This window comes from Aulonocara sp. 'chitande type north' Nkhata Bay, linkage group LG7 (genome assembly GCF_057382095.1).
Source record: "Aulonocara sp. 'chitande type north' Nkhata Bay isolate Kocher_YH1m ecotype deep benthic linkage group LG7, A_spYH_male_GT1.1, whole genome shotgun sequence".
Taxonomy (NCBI): domain Eukaryota; kingdom Metazoa; phylum Chordata; class Actinopteri; order Cichliformes; family Cichlidae; genus Aulonocara; species Aulonocara sp. 'chitande type north' Nkhata Bay.
The window spans coordinates 49,279,575-49,297,579 of record NC_141350.1 but is presented as its reverse complement, the minus strand read 5'-3'; the positions used below and the strand labels follow the sequence as shown (position 1 = coordinate 49,297,579).

Here is an 18,005-nt window from a genome sequence, read left to right as displayed (position 1 = left end):
AAAACATTGTGTAAAAACAAACCAAAACAAATTGTATTAATTTTTATATTTTGGTATAAAAAGTGAAAGATTCAATTCTTTCGGAGGCAAGAAAGAGCAGATTTACCTCTCTGGGTTTTAAAAAAATGTAAAAACCGAGAAGAAAAAAACCTCATATTTGCCATCAACTTCTGAAAACAACTGTGAATAGTTACAGAAACCCCCCCATCTCTGGGCAGGTCATGCAGGATGAAATAAAGGTGAAGAAGGAAACTGTTCTCTGGTCCAACAAATTAAAAGCACTTTCAAAAATGATGGACACCATGAGGGGGAACATCCAGCTCATTACCAGCACACTCTTTATAAACATGGGATGGTGGTTGCTTCCTGAGCAGGTAAAGTGATTACAAGTGGGGTAATTATGACCCCATTATTTTTTAAATAGCAATAATTTCTCTTTATTTGTTTATCATACTGTTTCTTTCCTTTATGGTGTTCAATATATTTTGAAAAAATATATCAGCAGGATTGTACATCCCGTCACCGGTACTGGTACTTATAAAGCACTTCTCTGCTGCAACTGAGTAGAAAAGCATTCCATTCAAAGAACAAGTCTCATTCACCCAATCATACACGCATTCACACAAGTGGTTTTATTTTCCATATTCAGACTCTGATGAATGCAGGTTCATCTCCAGGTGCAGCATCTTGCCCAAGGATACCTCGATACGCAGACTGGAGGAGTACTCAAGGCTCAAAACTACAACTCAAAGAACTGTACGGATCCTCTGGTGCCAGACATCACAGGCCACCATGACAGGTCTCATATCCATCCTCCTATGGCTGAGAGCTGCTTTGAATCCAACATGAATGAGGCCTCCACAATCAGGCAGGTGGTTTAAATGTTGTGCAGGAGTTCTCTATGATGTTGTTTGATTGTATTAATGAAATTAAAAACAAAAAAATAAACTCTTACAATCTGCACTGTACTCTCTTTGGTAGTATGAGCACCACCGAGTTATTAAATCAGCAGAGCAGCTTTCCTAAAATGTTCAGCGTGCAATCATTCGTGTACAGGTTCCTCGCCAAACTTGAATTTTGATTGCGTGATAGTGAAATGAAATGAAAGGTCCCCACCCTTCCTGTCAATCATCCTCCCACGGAACAATAGCACTGCTTGAGGGATGGCTTCACAGGGATAAACAAGACTCTAATCCTGCTCCTCTCTCTCCACCCTGCTACTCTGCTCTTGGCAGTATGAGCTGCACACGGGCCAACCCGTACTTTACTAATATGATTAAGCAGCAGTGGGTGGAAGCCACATATGTGTGGTGATAAACTGAAGACGCCCCACTCCAAAATGATTTTTGACACGAGCGCGTCTCCAACTGTTGCCAAAGAATCCCCGCAGTGTCAGAGTTATTCGAAAAACATCCAGAAAGTCCTGCATGATTTAAAAATAGAGAGAAAACAGGCCATCTGCCTCTTAGTATAGTGAAGCAGGAAGGATTAAATCCAGATTATGGACGAGGCAATACGTGTGTGCGTTTAAGTGTGTGCATGAGTGTGTGTGTGTGTGTGTTGTGTATGTTTCTGTTGCTTGTTGCCAGTGTGTCCTTGGGTCCATAGACAAGCAGCAGGTTAGCTAGAGAGCTACCACTGGATTTGACAGCTATAGGAAGCTGAAGCGAAGGGGAGCAGGATCATATTCATCAGCTCAAAATTCCTCGTAGCCGTAAAGGGTAAAGAGTCCCAGAACTGAAGATGGCTTTCTTGATCAAGAGCATGATTGGGAACCCCCTGTCAGGAATGGGTCTTGGCGGTGGAGGTGACAAAGAAGAGGAGGCCACCCCCTCAGATCCTGCCAAAGCCGCAGGGATGACACGCGAGGAGTATGAAGAGTACCAAAAACAGTTGGTGGAGGAAAAGTAAGTAGCAACATGGAGGGTACCCCCTGTTTTTTTCTTAACGGCTGTCACGGGCCCACCAAAAACAGTATGGCTGCTGACTGTGCAATCTGACCTTGACGAGCTGTGTTCTGTTTCATCTCATTCATTTCTTTCACAGTTTTCCCTTTTTAATCTTAATATATGACTTTAATCTTCACACGTTAGCCTCACTAAATCTTAATGCCAATGTGGATATTATTTCTTTTGAATTTACAATAAGCAAGGTGTGTTTCTGAGCAGTGGATCTGTCATTGAAGGTCACAGAAATCATACCACCACAGTAAAAATGCTGTAACATTTAATCTTTTTTTTTTTTTAATTCATATTGTTCTACAATATAATCCGTCAGGGCTATATGTCATAATGGACCCAGCTCAGTGATCTTCTATAATCTGTCATCTGATTCTGCATCGAGAACAGTTATTGCTGACATTTTGAGTGACTTATTCAAATTTTGAATTTAAACAAATAATCAAGCAAAACCTACCGCGTGAAGAGCATTTTCTCACTTTTTTTCTTTTCACTTTCTTACTTGTCTTTAAAAATAAAGTAACATTAATAATTTTGCTACATTAAATATTGAAATAATGGCATAATGTGAGTTTACAAATAATTAAATTCAATTAGTTTTTTTTTTAAATGCACAGATTCTGCAGCATGAAGCAGATCCATGCAGCCTGTATTATATAACAAGTTTAATCCTGCCTCTCTACTCCCATGTTTGGGTACTTAAATCCGTTTAATTTTGAAAGGCATCAGAAAATGTCTACATCTGTATTAACTGCACAATCCTACCATTGATCAAATTCTCCAAAATGATGACTCACACACAAACAGAATTTGTTAAAGAAAGAAAACGAAAGATAAAAAGCACCTCTTCAAAGCAAAAATAGGCCATCTGTAACTTGTACTGCTGTGAATAAAATTTCAATAAATGGGAGTTTGTTGGAAATCTTAACCTTAACCACCTTGGTTTTTTTCACTATAGTTTATATTGTGGTGTCTTGGCTGGATTTCAAACCTGCTTGACTCAGTCTAGCCCAATAATCCCATCTTTAATTGGCTGAGGGAAAGTACACAAGCTTTGTCTCAAAAATGCAGGAATATGCAGAGTCTGGCAATCACGATCATCACGTTTTTAACTTTTTTTTAACTTATCACTGATAATCTGAAAATCATGATTCAAAGATCAAAGTATCATCATTCAGAAAAAAGTTTAAATGTTGTTTATAATGTTACAGTGTAATAATTTTTATATTAAATATGCAAATGTTCTTGCTGAGCAGCAGTCTCAGCATGTACTTCATCTTTTAAAGTTATAAGTGTTAAACTTGGGCAGCATACATTAAGAAATATTGTATAATTTTTATTATAAGAAATATTAATTTTACACATTTTACATATTTTTTAAAAGCTGCAAAATAAGAAAAAAAATTACATGTTAAATATTAAAAAAGAACAGCTATACCACATATGTCTACTAAACGTAACTTTATTAAAGCTGCTATTACATACAGCATGAGCGTTCCAAAAACAGCTAATAGGTAAATTAGCAGTAAGTAAAATGTTATTTTTTATATATTAAACTACATACTGAGAGCCTGTAGGTGGAATGAACCATGTTAGTACATAAAACTGAAATTAACTGGAGGATGTTAAAGGCACTGAGCATTGATGAACACCAAACAATAAAAAGCAGAATAAAATACTTTAAAGATTTTTTTTCTGTAGTTATGTCAGAATTTAAAAGAAAATCTAAAAGTAAACCAGATTTCTTGCACATTCGTGGTTCGGGAAAACTTTTAATTATGACTAATGGCCAACACTGAAGGATAGTTTACTAATAACATTTTTTTGTCCCGGAAGGATGGAGAGAGATGCAGATTTCTTGCATAAGAAGGCAGAGAGGGCAACACTGAGGGTGTGCCTCAGAGATAAATACAGACTCCCAAAGGTAAGTATACCCACATTTTTTTACTTTTACTTTGGGGACTTACTCAAATTTGATACAGATTCATTATATTAATTAAGGCTGTGTCAGGTTCCATGAAATCTGAATGATTTTTATTGCTTTTTGGTGATTTACACCATTGTCTACTAATATAGCAAATTACAGCTATTGGTTTACTTGAGTTAATAGATGCACTTTCAATACAAGAGTTCACTTTTGCAAGCATTTTATAAACATATTAACATTCAATATATTTTCATAGAAGCTAGCTATAAACAGAGGTAAGTACAATTAAAATTGCAAATATAAATATATTAATATACCTAATAGACCCTGGTGGTTTTGGTTTAAAAAACATTAAAACATGCTTATACTGTATCTGCTTACAATAAATGTGTTTTAAATTGTTTAAATGTAATTTTTTAATTAGATTACAGGTATGTATGAGGGATTTTTTTAAAGATTAGGGCAGGTAATAATAATTGACAACCCTTTATTAAGCTTTATAAAGAAAATTAGATGGCTGAGCTAAGTGCCCTGTCTGTAGGTAGAAATAGCTACTTCATGGTTAGTTTAGGCTATCTTACTCTAATAGTAGTGCTTGGCAACTCCAGCCTGGACAACAGGAGGTAGAAGTCATGCCAGTAGATTAGTGGAAAAAGATTCAGCCAGTGTCCCGGAGATGTTAGCCTATGTGTTGCGCACTGCGCCTTGAGTCGGACAAAGCCAATTGCCACTGAACAGGTGTCCCAGGCTCATCAGGAAGCACCAAAGTTATTCAGAGTGATCTGGCTTTAAGAAACAGCAGCATCTACTTTAGAGTGTTCAAAGTGAGCTATTCCAGGATTTCCAAGGACTCTGAAAAGAAAAAGAAACTGTAATGGAAGGAGAAAAAAAGGTATGGTAGATTTTTTTAACACCATTTAGAGCTAAAGACCAAAAGAGGGACCTTTAATTTGATAAACATGTGATTAACTATGTGTTCTTTGGTGGAAATGGCAAAATAAGTTTCTGTTACAGGTTTTCTAACATCGTGATTGTTATTTATCTAAATGAAGAAATGAAGTGATGACCTTGGCTACCGGAGGTGTTTCTAACAATCTCTTGCAGCAGGCATGTCATTGTTTGTGTTTGTGTTTCAAACGGCAAATGGATTTCTTAGCACTGTTTCTCTTCTAAATTGAAACCACATAATTATGATAAGGATAATGGCTGAAAGAAGTACGTGCAAATGTAATTATGCTTGGAGAATGATGGCTACATCGCTCATCACTCTTAAAGGGAACAAAGGTCAAAGTGTTTTTACTGGAGATTAGCATTTGAAATAGATTTTTCAGCAACAAGAAAAAAGCAAAAACATTCTTTGAATTATGTGAAGCAGACAATATGAATAAAAACATTGGTGTGGTAAGAAATAGGAATGAGGTCTCGTGCAAGGCTATAGAGGATATCTTTAGATTCTAATAGGAAAGGATAAAGCAGGTCTGCGATAATCCCTCAGATTGAACTTTAAAGTACCCGTAGTCACAGCACAGTGCCTACTGCATGACTATTCCAGATATTAAGTGATTAGATTTTATTTGTTGAAAAAAAAGGCTTTAAATTTAACATCTTTTCTGATGCAGTGACACATGAAGTGTGGCAGTGTGGATAATAACATCAGATGAGACTCATGCCTGCTTGATAAAAACACAGCCAGCCGGAATATCCTCGAGTGCAGTTACTTGAACGTGGATTAAGACAGATATCAGAGTCTATCTGTTTGTCTTCTGCCTTGTTTTTAACTTTGCTTGTTTACAATTTGATTTCAAACCCAGAAAAATGTGCCTAATTTGAAAATAAAGGGGTAAAAGGTAGATCTTTAAAAAGCCTGTTCAATTCTCTTTGTAAGAATTCAACATAAAATGTAGAAATGCAGTGATCATTATCCAGCTCGCTTTATAAATCAACTTTCACCTTAACGCACCGATGTTCCTGGATTCTGACCGTGCTCTCTGTTCTGATGTTGTCACTGTGCAGAGCGAGCAGGATGAGAACATGATCGAGATGGCCGGGGATGACGTGGACGTGCCCGAGGAGCTGCTCAAGATGGTGGATGAGGACGCTACAGAGGAGGAAGGCAAAGACTCCCTCCTGGGTCAAATTCAAAACTTGCAGAACATGGACATGGACCAGCTGAAGGAGAAGGCCTCGGCGACGGTCACCGAGCTGAAGACCAAAGCAGAAGAGAAGTGTTCCGTCATGTGAGCAGCCAGAGAGGGCGTGTGTGTTCACAAAGTCGGGAAGAAGAAGAAGAGAGAAGAGAGGAATGAATATCACCACTTCCTGGGGGAAAAAACACGTCTGGGATACAGTCAAAACGTAAAAATGCCTGCAAAGTATTCATTTTTCTTATAAGAACGAAAAGGCATTATCTTCACCAGGGTGTTATATCTTTACCACAACCAGTCTGCATCTATTTAAGAATATACATTAAAGGTTTCCATGTCAGCTGATTACTCGGTGGGTAATCGTTTCCAACTTTCAACAAATAATACTATTTGAAATCATGTGCTGAGTGCCCTATCCGCTCCCTCCCCCTCATCCCCGTTTAGACAAGAAATCTAGAAAAGTACATTTTCCTGATCCACTGCCACAGTTGATTTCTTTTCATAACTCCTTCATAAAGCTACAGGCCCTGATATATTTCGAAATTTGTAATTGTCATATAATATATTATATTTTTCTCTGTTTATCAAAAAATTTAAATGTTCAATCTCTAAAATTGTTTTGCGGTTCATTAAAATAACCAAGACTTATTAAACCAATCCTGTCTGCGTATTTCCACTTTCCTTTTGGTTTCATGGTGATTCTAGATTATTTTTTTTCTTTTGTATATGGTGTTGAACTAATGAAATGTAGTCTTTTTTTCTGTCGGTGTTACTACAAAAGGTGATCTTTACAAGTTTTGACATTATAGTTGTAATAAAAACTGTTGTGTCTGACACATTTGCGGAGACGTTTGCAGATTTGCACAAACTGTAATTTCAAAATCATTACAATAAAAGCAATGCTCATAAACGCTTAAAACACACATGGTGGCTACACTGAGAAAACTTCAAATAAAGACATGTGTGGAATACAAGTAATGTCTTGGTTTGCATTGTTAAGCTTGAAATATCTTCTCAAATATCTGACTTTTTTATGTGTCAGTTATGTGCAGCAATTTAAATGGAAACACCTTGTTATGAATGTACTGTGTATGGTAATGTGATTTTACAATCAGATTTAGTGGCTTTTAAACTGGTGAGCCAAGCAGAAATTCTGTTGTACAGACATCAAATATTTAAGATTAAGTAACTATAATCCCATCTACTGAATCAGGACTAATACAGTAAGTAAATAAATAGGTCTTAATTTAATTGGGCATTATCCAAACAGTTTGGAACTATAAGGCAGAAAAGGATGGGGGCTGGGGGGACAGGGAGTCACAACCTTAGGAGTTTCACATGAACCCAAGATGTGGATTTGTAAAGTCTGGAGATTACGTCTAATAGGATCAGCACAGCCAAGGTTGTCAGCCTGTGCCGTCCTCCTCTCTTTCTCTCCAGATGAGAGGACAAACTCAGGTTTTGAAAAACCAACTATCCAATTCTCCTTTTACAGAACAAGGAAGTACTAGCTTGGAATATTTCCATAACACCTCCATTCAGCCAACAAAACCTTTGCAGCATAAACATGCTTGCAGACATGCTTGTAAAGTGTGAAACAAATGGAGATTTAAGAATGAAAATATTTTCATTTCTAACTATTTAAAGAGCTAGCAAAAGTAATGGCTAAACAGTTTAAGCTAACATAGTTAGCTTAAAGCAAGCAATGCACTGTTAAAGTATACTTTTTCTTATATTGAAAAATTTACTGTTGCTAAAAAAATAACCAGTTATAATGAAAAATTATATGATTACCCATGAGTATTGATATACATTGCTAAAGGTAAGAGTTAAAGCACTGAAATAATAATGGATAAATGCAAACAATAACACTAGTTAGCTACCGGTAATCATAACGGCTTAATACTTGAAATTGTTAGCTCCTTAAGGTGCTAAACAGAGAAACTGACTCACCAATGAGTGCAGCCAGTGCAGGTTTAACAAAATATTAACAGGAGCAGAAGTTCTGTTAGTTGCTTAAAACATTCTCCTGTATACTCGCAGCTTAATTAGAGTTACCTACACAGCAAAAATGCCAGTGTTGATTTTTCAGTGTTAGTAGATTTCAACAGAGTTCCGAGTTAGTTCAACACTTAATCGAGTTAAAATAACACATCGGGAGTTGATTCCTGAAAAGTGTAAGTGTGGATTTTAGTCGTTACTGCATTTTAACACTGTGGGTGTTAAATTAGACCACGCCTTCATTTCCTGTGGAGCTTCGCATTTCAGAATCTTCGGTCGCCATTTTTTCTTGCTGCTGCGGTAAGTTTTATTCGGTCAAATATTAAGTTTTAGATTGATGTTAGAACAAGTAACATGATAACTAGTAAAAACAATAGTATTTGTATCAAAATACATTATCTTTAAGTGTCATATTTGAATTTTAACTGTTTTTTGTTAAGCTGGGCTACTGCTAGCTAAAACTGCAAAGTACCAGTTACTTTCCTAGCATTCATTTAGCATAATCTGGCTGTTGGCAGACTATAACGAATATTACTTGTTAATATATGTCACAGTTTTTACTAAACGCCTTTTATTTATTTTCAAATTAAACTTGCTAAATCCTTAGTTCAGGGGTCTCAAACCCGCGGCCCCGTGTGGGACTCCCCCCTCCCTCCCTCCCGGTTTGAGTGCGAGGGAGGGAGAAAGTATGAGTTGCTACCCGCGAGAAACGGAAGATGAAAGCATGTAGATATAATAACCACTGCAGCCAAAAAGACTGGCTGACGAGCCCAGTTGTAAGTAAGCTGTTTATACTCGAGTGTACACTGTGTTCGCTGACAGTAAAGCTAGTTAGCGGCCACGAGCCCGACGCGGGACCCGACGTATTAGCCAGGTTTTTTTTTTTGTTTTTTTTTAACCACGGTTCAGAGCCGCGGAGCTAGGCTTCGGTTAGTTTGGAGTGAGAAAAATGCGTTCAAGTTTGCGGTTTTGCCTTCTTATACAATATTTGAAATTTTAAAAACTAACGAGGAACTGCATTTTGGGAAATATTTGTGGGTGGTTTCTTTGTATTTTTTTTTTTGTACTACTTGAACACTAAAGTGGCCCTCCAATGAGATGGCAGTGGCCCATAGCTCATTGAAGTTTGAGACACTGGCTTAGGTGAACTAGGATGCTTAAGGCTACCCTGAGAGTATGTATAGATGGAAAGATTTTTACACTAGAGTATGCCCCCTACATCTTGTTAATTATGGTAATTTCATATGTTATGCATTTCTGTGACAATAAGGCATTTTTCTTTTTTTAGATTGTTTTTTTTCATGGTAAAATAAGCATTTTTCTGCCTCTTTATATTAGGGTTTGTTAGAGTGCAGGGAGAGTTTTTATGGCTTAAAGTATATAAAAATAATAAAAAAGAAATATGGTTTCTACTAACCCCCGCGATTATCAAGAGACTACTGTATTGCAGTGCAGTTATGCAGTTTTGTTCTACTCTTGGAAGGTGGCGATATGCTTGTTCCTGTCGAGTTTAAGGGAATGAGCAAATGGGTCAGGGTACCAAAGACAGACGATGCCTACAATTACTCCGAATTTTTGCAAGGAGGTCATTTGAGTGTAGTGATTAAAAGTAACTAAGTAAATTTATTCATATACTATTCATGTAAGTATTGTTTTGATTTACTTGTACTTTACTCAAAGCCTTCACTGCAGATCAAGGGCAAATACTGTAAGTTTACTTCACTACATTGATTGCTAATTTAAATGAATAATTCTTTTAGTAATTGAATGAATAAAGAATTTATAAATATTGTCAAAGTAAAACTGTGATTCACGGATTTATGAATTATAAATTCATATAGAACTTTATTGATTGTTTCTTTTTTAGTGCTGGTGAAATTCAGTTTGCCAGGTTCTACCAATTTGGTCCTGATGGATTCTGCGGGAGTGGAAGTGGATTCGGACATATTTGATGAACTTTTGAAGTCATCTCAGGTGTCTTTCAGTGTCTTCACTGAAGAATGCAGTGGTAAGAAGTTTAAGCCGTATGTTTCATTTAAAAATGCGTTGTTAAATTTACTAATTTATAGTTGGTGTAATCATGTTTAAATCTATGAGGCTGTCTGTATTGTTAGACAACAGTGTTGCAGGGTCTTCTTCAGATCACACATCTTCATTAGAGTTGTCACCGTCACCTGCATCAGGAGGATCATCATCAGGTTCAGACACAACAATAATACTCGAATCTACCAAAGCTCGGAAAAGACAGTTAATTGAAGGACCTCCTGACAGCAACACTGCAAGAAATGTAAGTAATCTTCAGGATATGATATGTTGTAACTTAAGATTGCCAATTACCTGTTCATTTGTACCAATACTCAATATCTTTAAAAATATTATTAAAAAAATTATAAAAACAAAACAATGGTCCCTCTCATGATTAAATAAGATGTAGTGATTAATGCAAAGGCTATAGCAGTTGATGCTGATAATTTTTATACCCACCTGGTAGGTGCTTTCTATGAATTTCTTGCAATTGTTATTTCAGATCATCAGAGCAGCCTTGTATTCAAAGCCAGATGGTGATCAAGTATTTAAGGAATATGAGAAAACAAACTGCCTCTCTGATACTACAAGAAGAAGGATGGTGAACATCCTTGTGGCAGACATGGTAGAGAGTCATGGGTAAGTGATGTAAACATTAAGAAAAATCTTTGTTTTGTTTTTTTTTTTTTTTGTCTGCAATTTTAGTTGTTTACCATTATTGCACCACTTAAATAGATTCTTCTATATGTCATGAAGTCATTGTTAAGTTAAATCAAATCAATCATAGTTTTCATTAGTTGCTAACCCCATATTGATAATGTTTCAAAAGAAAGTCACAATTTGTTATGGAGTGATGTTATTTTCCATTGTCATTATTGTAGTTTCTGAATATAGTGCTTCTTAACAGGGATGGTTGACAACAGCAAAACATTAGGAAAATGTCTGCATCAAATTGTCATAGTCCATGTGGAGCATAATCCAAGTCTTCATTTTCATTATTCTTAAAGACCTGTCACGTGTGTGATGTGGTCAGTCATGATTTACAGATGATAGGTAGTTTGGGTAGTTCAAATCATACACCTGGATACATGTTGTTCTTGTTGCTGACATTTTATAATTGAACTTGAATCTGTGTTGGGGTAAATAATTGATAGTTTTCGTGTTCTCTGTATCTGCCTTTTAGGAGGATCCCACCAGTAAGTGTCCGCATTATGTATGCACTTGGGATTACAACCTTGTTCCCAAACTTGAAGGACCCAGATTCAAAGAATGGTTATGTATGTTATGATGCATACATGCTGTCAGTGTCATAGTCCTGGGTCTGTGACCCAGTTTTTATGCAATTAAGACTTTTTTGATTGTGGTTTACGTGATAAATGCCTACACCTGCAGATATGACAGTCAGTGGTCTGTGAAAGTATTTTGTTGTTGGCTTTTCTGATGGAGTGGTTAAAGAAATCATATGATAAGACTAATTCAGGTCAGTCTGTCATTCAGGCAGTTTATCAAGTTATTCCCTAATGGACCCAAAATAAATAAATGTAAAAAAATGTCATTGTGTAACAATTGATTTAAATAGACCTCTAATGCATGATGCCATATCTGGCTTTTTGACATGTAGCACTGAACAATCCCACCAGTCAGGAGTTTTCTTCACTTGCTACAAACAGAGTAGCAGGTAATCAATATTGAATAAATATCTCTCTTGCTCTTAATTCGGCAGGAACATTTCTATGATCACCAGAGTGGTTCTGGTTACCTGGCATGGAGATTGAAAACTGTGCAGCGCAACTCTACTGAAGAGATGAAGAAATCAAAGTCAGCTTTTCAAGACAGCCCCAAGACTCTTCGCAACTTCGCAACAAATGCGATACAGTTGTCGGGTGATGAATGCAAGGAAGCTATGTCAGTGATGAGGCACTCGACTGATATGAAAGTTGTCAAAGAGAAAAGTGACATTTCAACATAGGCAAAAAGTGATTCAAGATCCAGCCACAGCTTCTTCTGTCCTGGACCTTTTCCCAAGATTTCTGGATACACCTGGCTTGGTAAGGCATAAACTGATTGACTGACAGCTGTGTGGTTCCTTTGTTTGTTTGCTCGTTAATGCGTTCTTTCTATTGTCACATTTTGTGTTTCAGATTGACCAAGACTTCACAATGCTGTTTGGGGAGGAAGTGTCTGGTAAATTCCTTGCAAAGTGGCCAACATTCTTCAAGCCAAGAATCATCAAAGATTGCAAAAATCTGTCTCAGAGTACAGAATTGGATGACCTGCTTGTCTCTGCACAGGGGGACTCTGATGAGGGTGGTAAGTTGGAGATGGTAGACTTCACATGTCTTTACAGCATTTTCACAATTCCCACAGCACAATATATTAGGTGGACCATACTATTAAATCAAAACATGTTTTGGCACCTTTACAACAAATTGGAATACAGCTGTCGATTTTATAAATTACGTTGAGTTTCTGTTCATTTCAGTATGGTATGAAAAGGAATTTACAAACAAACTTTAATGGCATTTAAAGTTTGACAAAAAAAAGTTACTTAATGTTAGTATTGTTATGACTCAATATTTACGTCACTTGGTGGCCAGAAGATTTTAAGTGTCTTGAAATGAATTTTCATACCATACTGAAGACATTGGAAAACTGCTTTATTTGAAAAATTATCAGTTATCCAAAACTGAATAACACTGACAAAATGACTGCTGTGGACCTTAAAATGACAGTAATTGCGATTATCCTAATTCCTATTCTGTAGTTTGGGACTGCGAGTTGGCTGCCATTCTTTTGCTGCTTCACTTGTTACCTCCAACATCTAAGGGAAGGAAGTCTTCAAAGATTAGCACATTAGATGCTGCTCACCACCTAATGAAATTCATGAAGGTATGATTTTTTAGAAATGTGTTAAAGTAGCTTTCTCTTTTGATGAGAAAAGATTATCAGATGTTTTAAGAGGGCAAGGAGTTCCACTGTGCAGCAGATATATCTATGCCAGATAGGCTTGGTGTTGCAACGCCGGCACATTATTGTTACCATTAAACCTAAAATTACACATTGGAACAAAAATAACTGTGGGCCCGAAGTAAAACATTTTAATATTTATATAATAATATAATTAATATATTTAATATTGTCTTAATTTTAGGCAGCACTGCCACTCAACATCCGATTACCAATTTTGTTTAATGTGAATCATTTGGTTTCTTTCACTCCCTCAGGTGGGAGGTAGCATGGAGACTTTTCTTAAGGCTGGCCCCACTCAGCCATTCCTCCTGTGTGTTGGAGAAAGAAAGAACATCATCCAGACTTTCTACATTGTCCTAGATCAAAAGGTCATTCCCTGTGTGACGCAGACGGGAGTTGCAGCTTTTGACGAGCTTTTCAAGGCACATTTTGTATTTGCCGTGTCCTATGACGAAGCATTGCACAACTTCTACACATTCATCCAGACCACCGTGTATGGCATTGATGTTGGCAGCGTGAAGGAGAGTCCTCGGGTCAGGGAAATCAGAGCAAGAATTCTTCACAGTACAGTCTAAAGACATCGACTATACAGTACTTTGACTGTTCTTGTGTTACTTTTGCAAGATACACCACACAAGTTGCTCAGTGTTATTTAGACATGTCAAGTTCCAGCAACGTTTTTACTTTTGAGCTTTGGACAGCCTAGATATTAATTTATCTTTTACAAGCAACACCTCTTCAAAGCACGTGGAGACTTTGTTGACTCAGAGGTCATCAGTAATTTTTATTTTGAGCCTGCACCTTATGATAGAACCTTTGTTTCACAGCCTGTAAATGTGGCTCATCTTGTGACAGGACATGTATAGGACTGTTATTTCTCAACTACAATCCTCAGGAGTTCTGAAAGTACTGTGCAGTGTTTAGTTGGTTCATTGGAGGAAAGTGTTAATGACATGCGTCATTGCACATGCAAAACAATCTGTTGTTGAATGTTTGTCATCAAGAGAAACCTCGGAAAAGTTGAATGTTTTGATCAGCTTGAAAACCCATTCTCATATCTTAACAGAATCTAAAAGGATGAGACATTTTGAGCAAAAATGGAAAATAGTTGAACCTGTAGAGCATGTTTTCCTGTGTGTGTTTTGATGTCCTTAAAGCTGCTTGTGCATGCTCTAAGTAATATGGAGACCGAAGAAATGATCAATGGTCACTTAAATGCATTTGTTATTGAGGATAAACTGGATGCTGTTGCACTGATCTGTGTAGATAATGTGGTGTATTATAGACCTTACAATGGGCTATTTTCAAATGACACTAATGACAAAATGTAGATTGTCCAATATTCTAGTTTTGTATATATTTATGCGCTGTTTATTTGTGGTGTATCTGCTGTTTGAATACAGAGTATTTTGAACACTGTCCTGTTGTTTCTTTTAATGGGTAGAGTGTCTGTAGCTGTGAATACATTTTAATTAATTGTAGCAGTAGAGATATCAGAGATTAATGGGAGTTTATTGTAATCTGGCTAGTATTGATGATTTGCCTGACACTAGTGTTAGTGTTAGACAATCAACACTATTCAGTGTTAAATTTTTAAACACCAGGGCTAGTGTAAAGTACTACCAACACTATTTGGTGTTACTTTTTAACACTTAACACCAGTGTAGAATATTGTTGACACTGGTCAGTGTTAGTCAGTGTTAATCTTTAACTCTGTACAGTGTTAGAATAACACTAGGTCATTGTTAAAAATATAACACTTTGAAAAGTGTTAATTTAACACTCAAAAGAGTGGACACATATAGACACTTTTCTAGTGTTAAATTTAACACTCACGGTGTCAATTTAACACTGGCGATTTTGCTGTGTACCAGCGCCATAATAGTTTAGTTATGCTCACTGATGCACTGTGGCAACAGAAACCCTTTATTAATAAGTCAAGGCTTTTAATTATTCCCCAGAAGGTCACAGCATTGGTCAGGATGAGCATAATGTAAATCTTTACTTTTCTACACATCAGATGGATGGAAGTCATCACAGTAAACCTATTGTTAAACCACTTGTTACACTGGACCTGCAGTGGAGCTCTTGGGACAGTTTTAATTTAATAAAGTGCATTTAGTGTAAAGTTAAAATCAGAAAAGCATCACTAAAAGTCAAACTCAAATTCACCAAAAACACAGACAAAATAATGGTAATGTTTATTATTAATTCATTATTCAAGATATTATTACCTTGTAGAACTTATGGTTTTCCCCTTACCCACTGTTGTATTTTTCTATCTAGAATAATGATTGATTGATTGATTGATTGATTGATTGAATCTTTATTTTGAACATGTTGAAAAAGTATAAAAAAAAATAGAATTAAAAGAGACAAATGAACAAAGCAAACAAAAGGAAAACAAGCAACCGCAACTCCAAATAACGTCCATGTTCAAAAAGGAGCAGGAAGAAGCATAAGCTTTTCAACTAAACTATTTAAATATTGTACTTTGTACCTATCCATTTGACTGTATCCCCAAGCCATGCTTAAACTTGGGAATTAATTTCCAACAAAGTAAAATCTAAATCATACACCATCTGGTTTTTCAGTATTGTTTTATTTCTTCACAGTACATAAATGGATTAATAAATGAAATGCTAAAGTACAATCCTACATGGGGTATCACATCATTTACACACATCAACAATGTGTGTTTTTCATACGGTTCTGTCCTTATCATGTAACAGTTATGTTTATTTTTAGCTTTTTGGGGCCTTTTTGCTTTTGTTTTTAATAGAGTAAAGTAAGCAAGAAGGTAGAGGAGGAGAGTGAAGAGGGAAACAAGCAGGGGACACTCAAACCCAAGGTACTGTAGTGAGGATAATAGCCTTTGGTATACAGGGAGTGCAGAATTATTAGGCAAATGAGTATTTTGTCCACATCATCCTCTTCATGCATGTTGTCTTACTCCAAGCTGTATAGGCTCGAAAGCCTACTACCAATTAAGCATATTAGGTGATGTGCATCTCTGTAATGAGAAGGGGTGTGGTCTAATGACATCAACACCCTATATCAGGTGTGCATAATTATTAGGCAACGTCCTTTCCTTTGGCAAAATGGGTCAAAAGAAGGACTTGACAGGCTCAGAAAAGTCAAAAATAGTGAGATATCTTGCAGAGGGATGCAGCAGTCTCAAAATTGCAAAGCTTCTGAAGCGTGATCATCGAACAATCAAGCGTTTCATTCAAAATAGTCAACAGGGTCGCAAGAAGCGTGTGGAAAAACCAAGGAGCAAAATAACTGCCCATGAACTGAGAAAAGTCAAGCGTGCAGCTGCCAAGATGCCACTTGCCACCAGTTTGGCCATATTTCAGAGCTGCAACATCACTGGAGTGCCCAAAAGCACAAGGTGTGCAATACTCAGAGACATGGCCAACGTAAGAAAGGCTGAAAGACGACCACCACTGAACAAGACGCACAAGCTGAAACGTCAAGACTGGGCCAAGAAATATCTCAAGACTGGTTTTTCTAAGGTTTTATGGACTGATGAAATGAGAGTGAGTCTTGATGGGCCAGATGGATGGGCCCGTGGCTGGATTGGTAAAGGGCAGAGAGCTCCAGTCTGACTCAGACGCCAGCAAGGTGGAGGTGGAGTACTGGTTTGGGCTGGTATCATCAAAGATGAGCTTGTGGGGCCTTTTTGGGTTGAGGATGGAGTCAAGCTCAACTCCCAGTCCTACTGCCAGTTTCTGGAAGACACCTTCTTCAAGCAGTGGTACAGGAAGAAGTCTGCATCCTTCAAGAAAAACATGATTTTCATGCAGGACAATGCTCCATCACACGCGTCCAAGTACTCCACAGCGTGGCTGGCAAGAAAGGGTATAAAAGAAGAAAAACTAATGACATGGCCTCCTTGTTCACCTGATCTGAACCCCATTGAGAACCTGTGGTCCATCATCAAATGTGAGATTTACAAGGAGGGAAAACAGTACACCTCTCTGAACAGTGTCTGGGAGGCTGTGGTTGCTGCTGCACGCAATGTTGATGGTGAACAGATCACAACACTGACAGAATCCATGGATGGCAGGCTTTTGAGTGTCCTTGCAAAGAAAGGTGGCTATATTGGTCGCTGATTTGTTTTTGTTTTGTTTTTGAATGTCAGAAATGTATATTTGTGAATGTGGAGATGTTATATTGGTTTCACTGGTAAAAATAAATAATTGAAATGGGTATATATTTGTTTTTTGTTAAGTTGCCTAATAATTATGCACAGTAATAGTCACCTGCACACACAGATATCCCCCTAAAATAGCTAAAACTAAAAACAAACTAAAAACTACTTCCAAAAACATTCAGCTTTGATATTAATGAGTTTTTTGGGTTCATTGAGAACATGGTTGTTGTTCAATAATAAAATTATTCCTCAAAAATACAACTTGCCTAATAATTCTGCACTCCCTGTATAGGTTGTTTCCTTAACCAGCTGAATTACAGTAGCATCAAAGTTAAGAAAAAAAATGTTGCTTTCTTATTGAGAGCTGATGAGAGCGAGGAGACTGATATCACTAACAAACAGTTCGGGCAAAGTTGGGTCAACAATATGAGACGTTAATGTTACTCAGTCTACCAGTACCTCTGTTTTTACTGACCCCTTTGTCAGTTTTATAACCAAATATAAAACCACAAAATTACCAGGTTTTGGATTTGCTTTAATTAGATGTAAGTAAATGTTTTGTACAGAAGCTGGGCTGTTTTCTCCTGTTTACAGTTTTCATGCTAAATATTTGGCTTCTGGATATTTACAATACAGATGTGAGAGGGGTATCAATCTTCCTCTCACTCCCCCTCCCTCAAGAAGTTCAAATTTCAATCTCTAATTTAGAATAATCTGAAAAGATCAGGGTTTTGTTTTGGTTTGATTTTTGATGACATTTAGTAGATTTAGGCCTCTTTGATGAGCAACAGACCACACAGACGTGAAACAAAAAACAGAGG

The 18,005-nt window shown here is 37.0% G+C and overlaps 1 protein-coding gene and 1 pseudogene across 2 annotated transcripts; both read left to right on the top strand.

Annotated features, from left to right (window-relative positions):
• Window positions 1-1,532: 1,532 nt before the first annotated feature.
• cplx4a (complexin 4a) lies at window positions 1,533-6,410 on the top strand. Its single transcript, XM_086300992.1, has 3 exons — window positions 1,533-1,907; window positions 3,795-3,882; window positions 5,899-6,410. Exons 1-3 carry the CDS (start codon window positions 1,744-1,746, stop codon window positions 6,124-6,126), a joined length of 480 nt encoding a protein of 159 aa, XP_086157118.1. The 5' UTR covers window positions 1,533-1,743; the 3' UTR covers window positions 6,127-6,410.
• Window positions 6,411-7,151: 741 nt separating this feature from the next.
• LOC147326078 (uncharacterized) lies at window positions 7,152-14,444 on the top strand (annotated as a pseudogene). The gene is made up of 9 exons (XR_015130413.1): window positions 7,152-8,330; window positions 9,898-10,038; window positions 10,145-10,317; window positions 10,558-10,694; window positions 11,239-11,332; window positions 11,779-12,103; window positions 12,197-12,365; window positions 12,820-12,944; window positions 13,280-14,444. The product of XR_015130413.1 is annotated as an uncharacterized LOC147326078 (transcript).
• The last annotated feature ends 3,561 nt before the right edge of the window (window positions 14,445-18,005 follow it).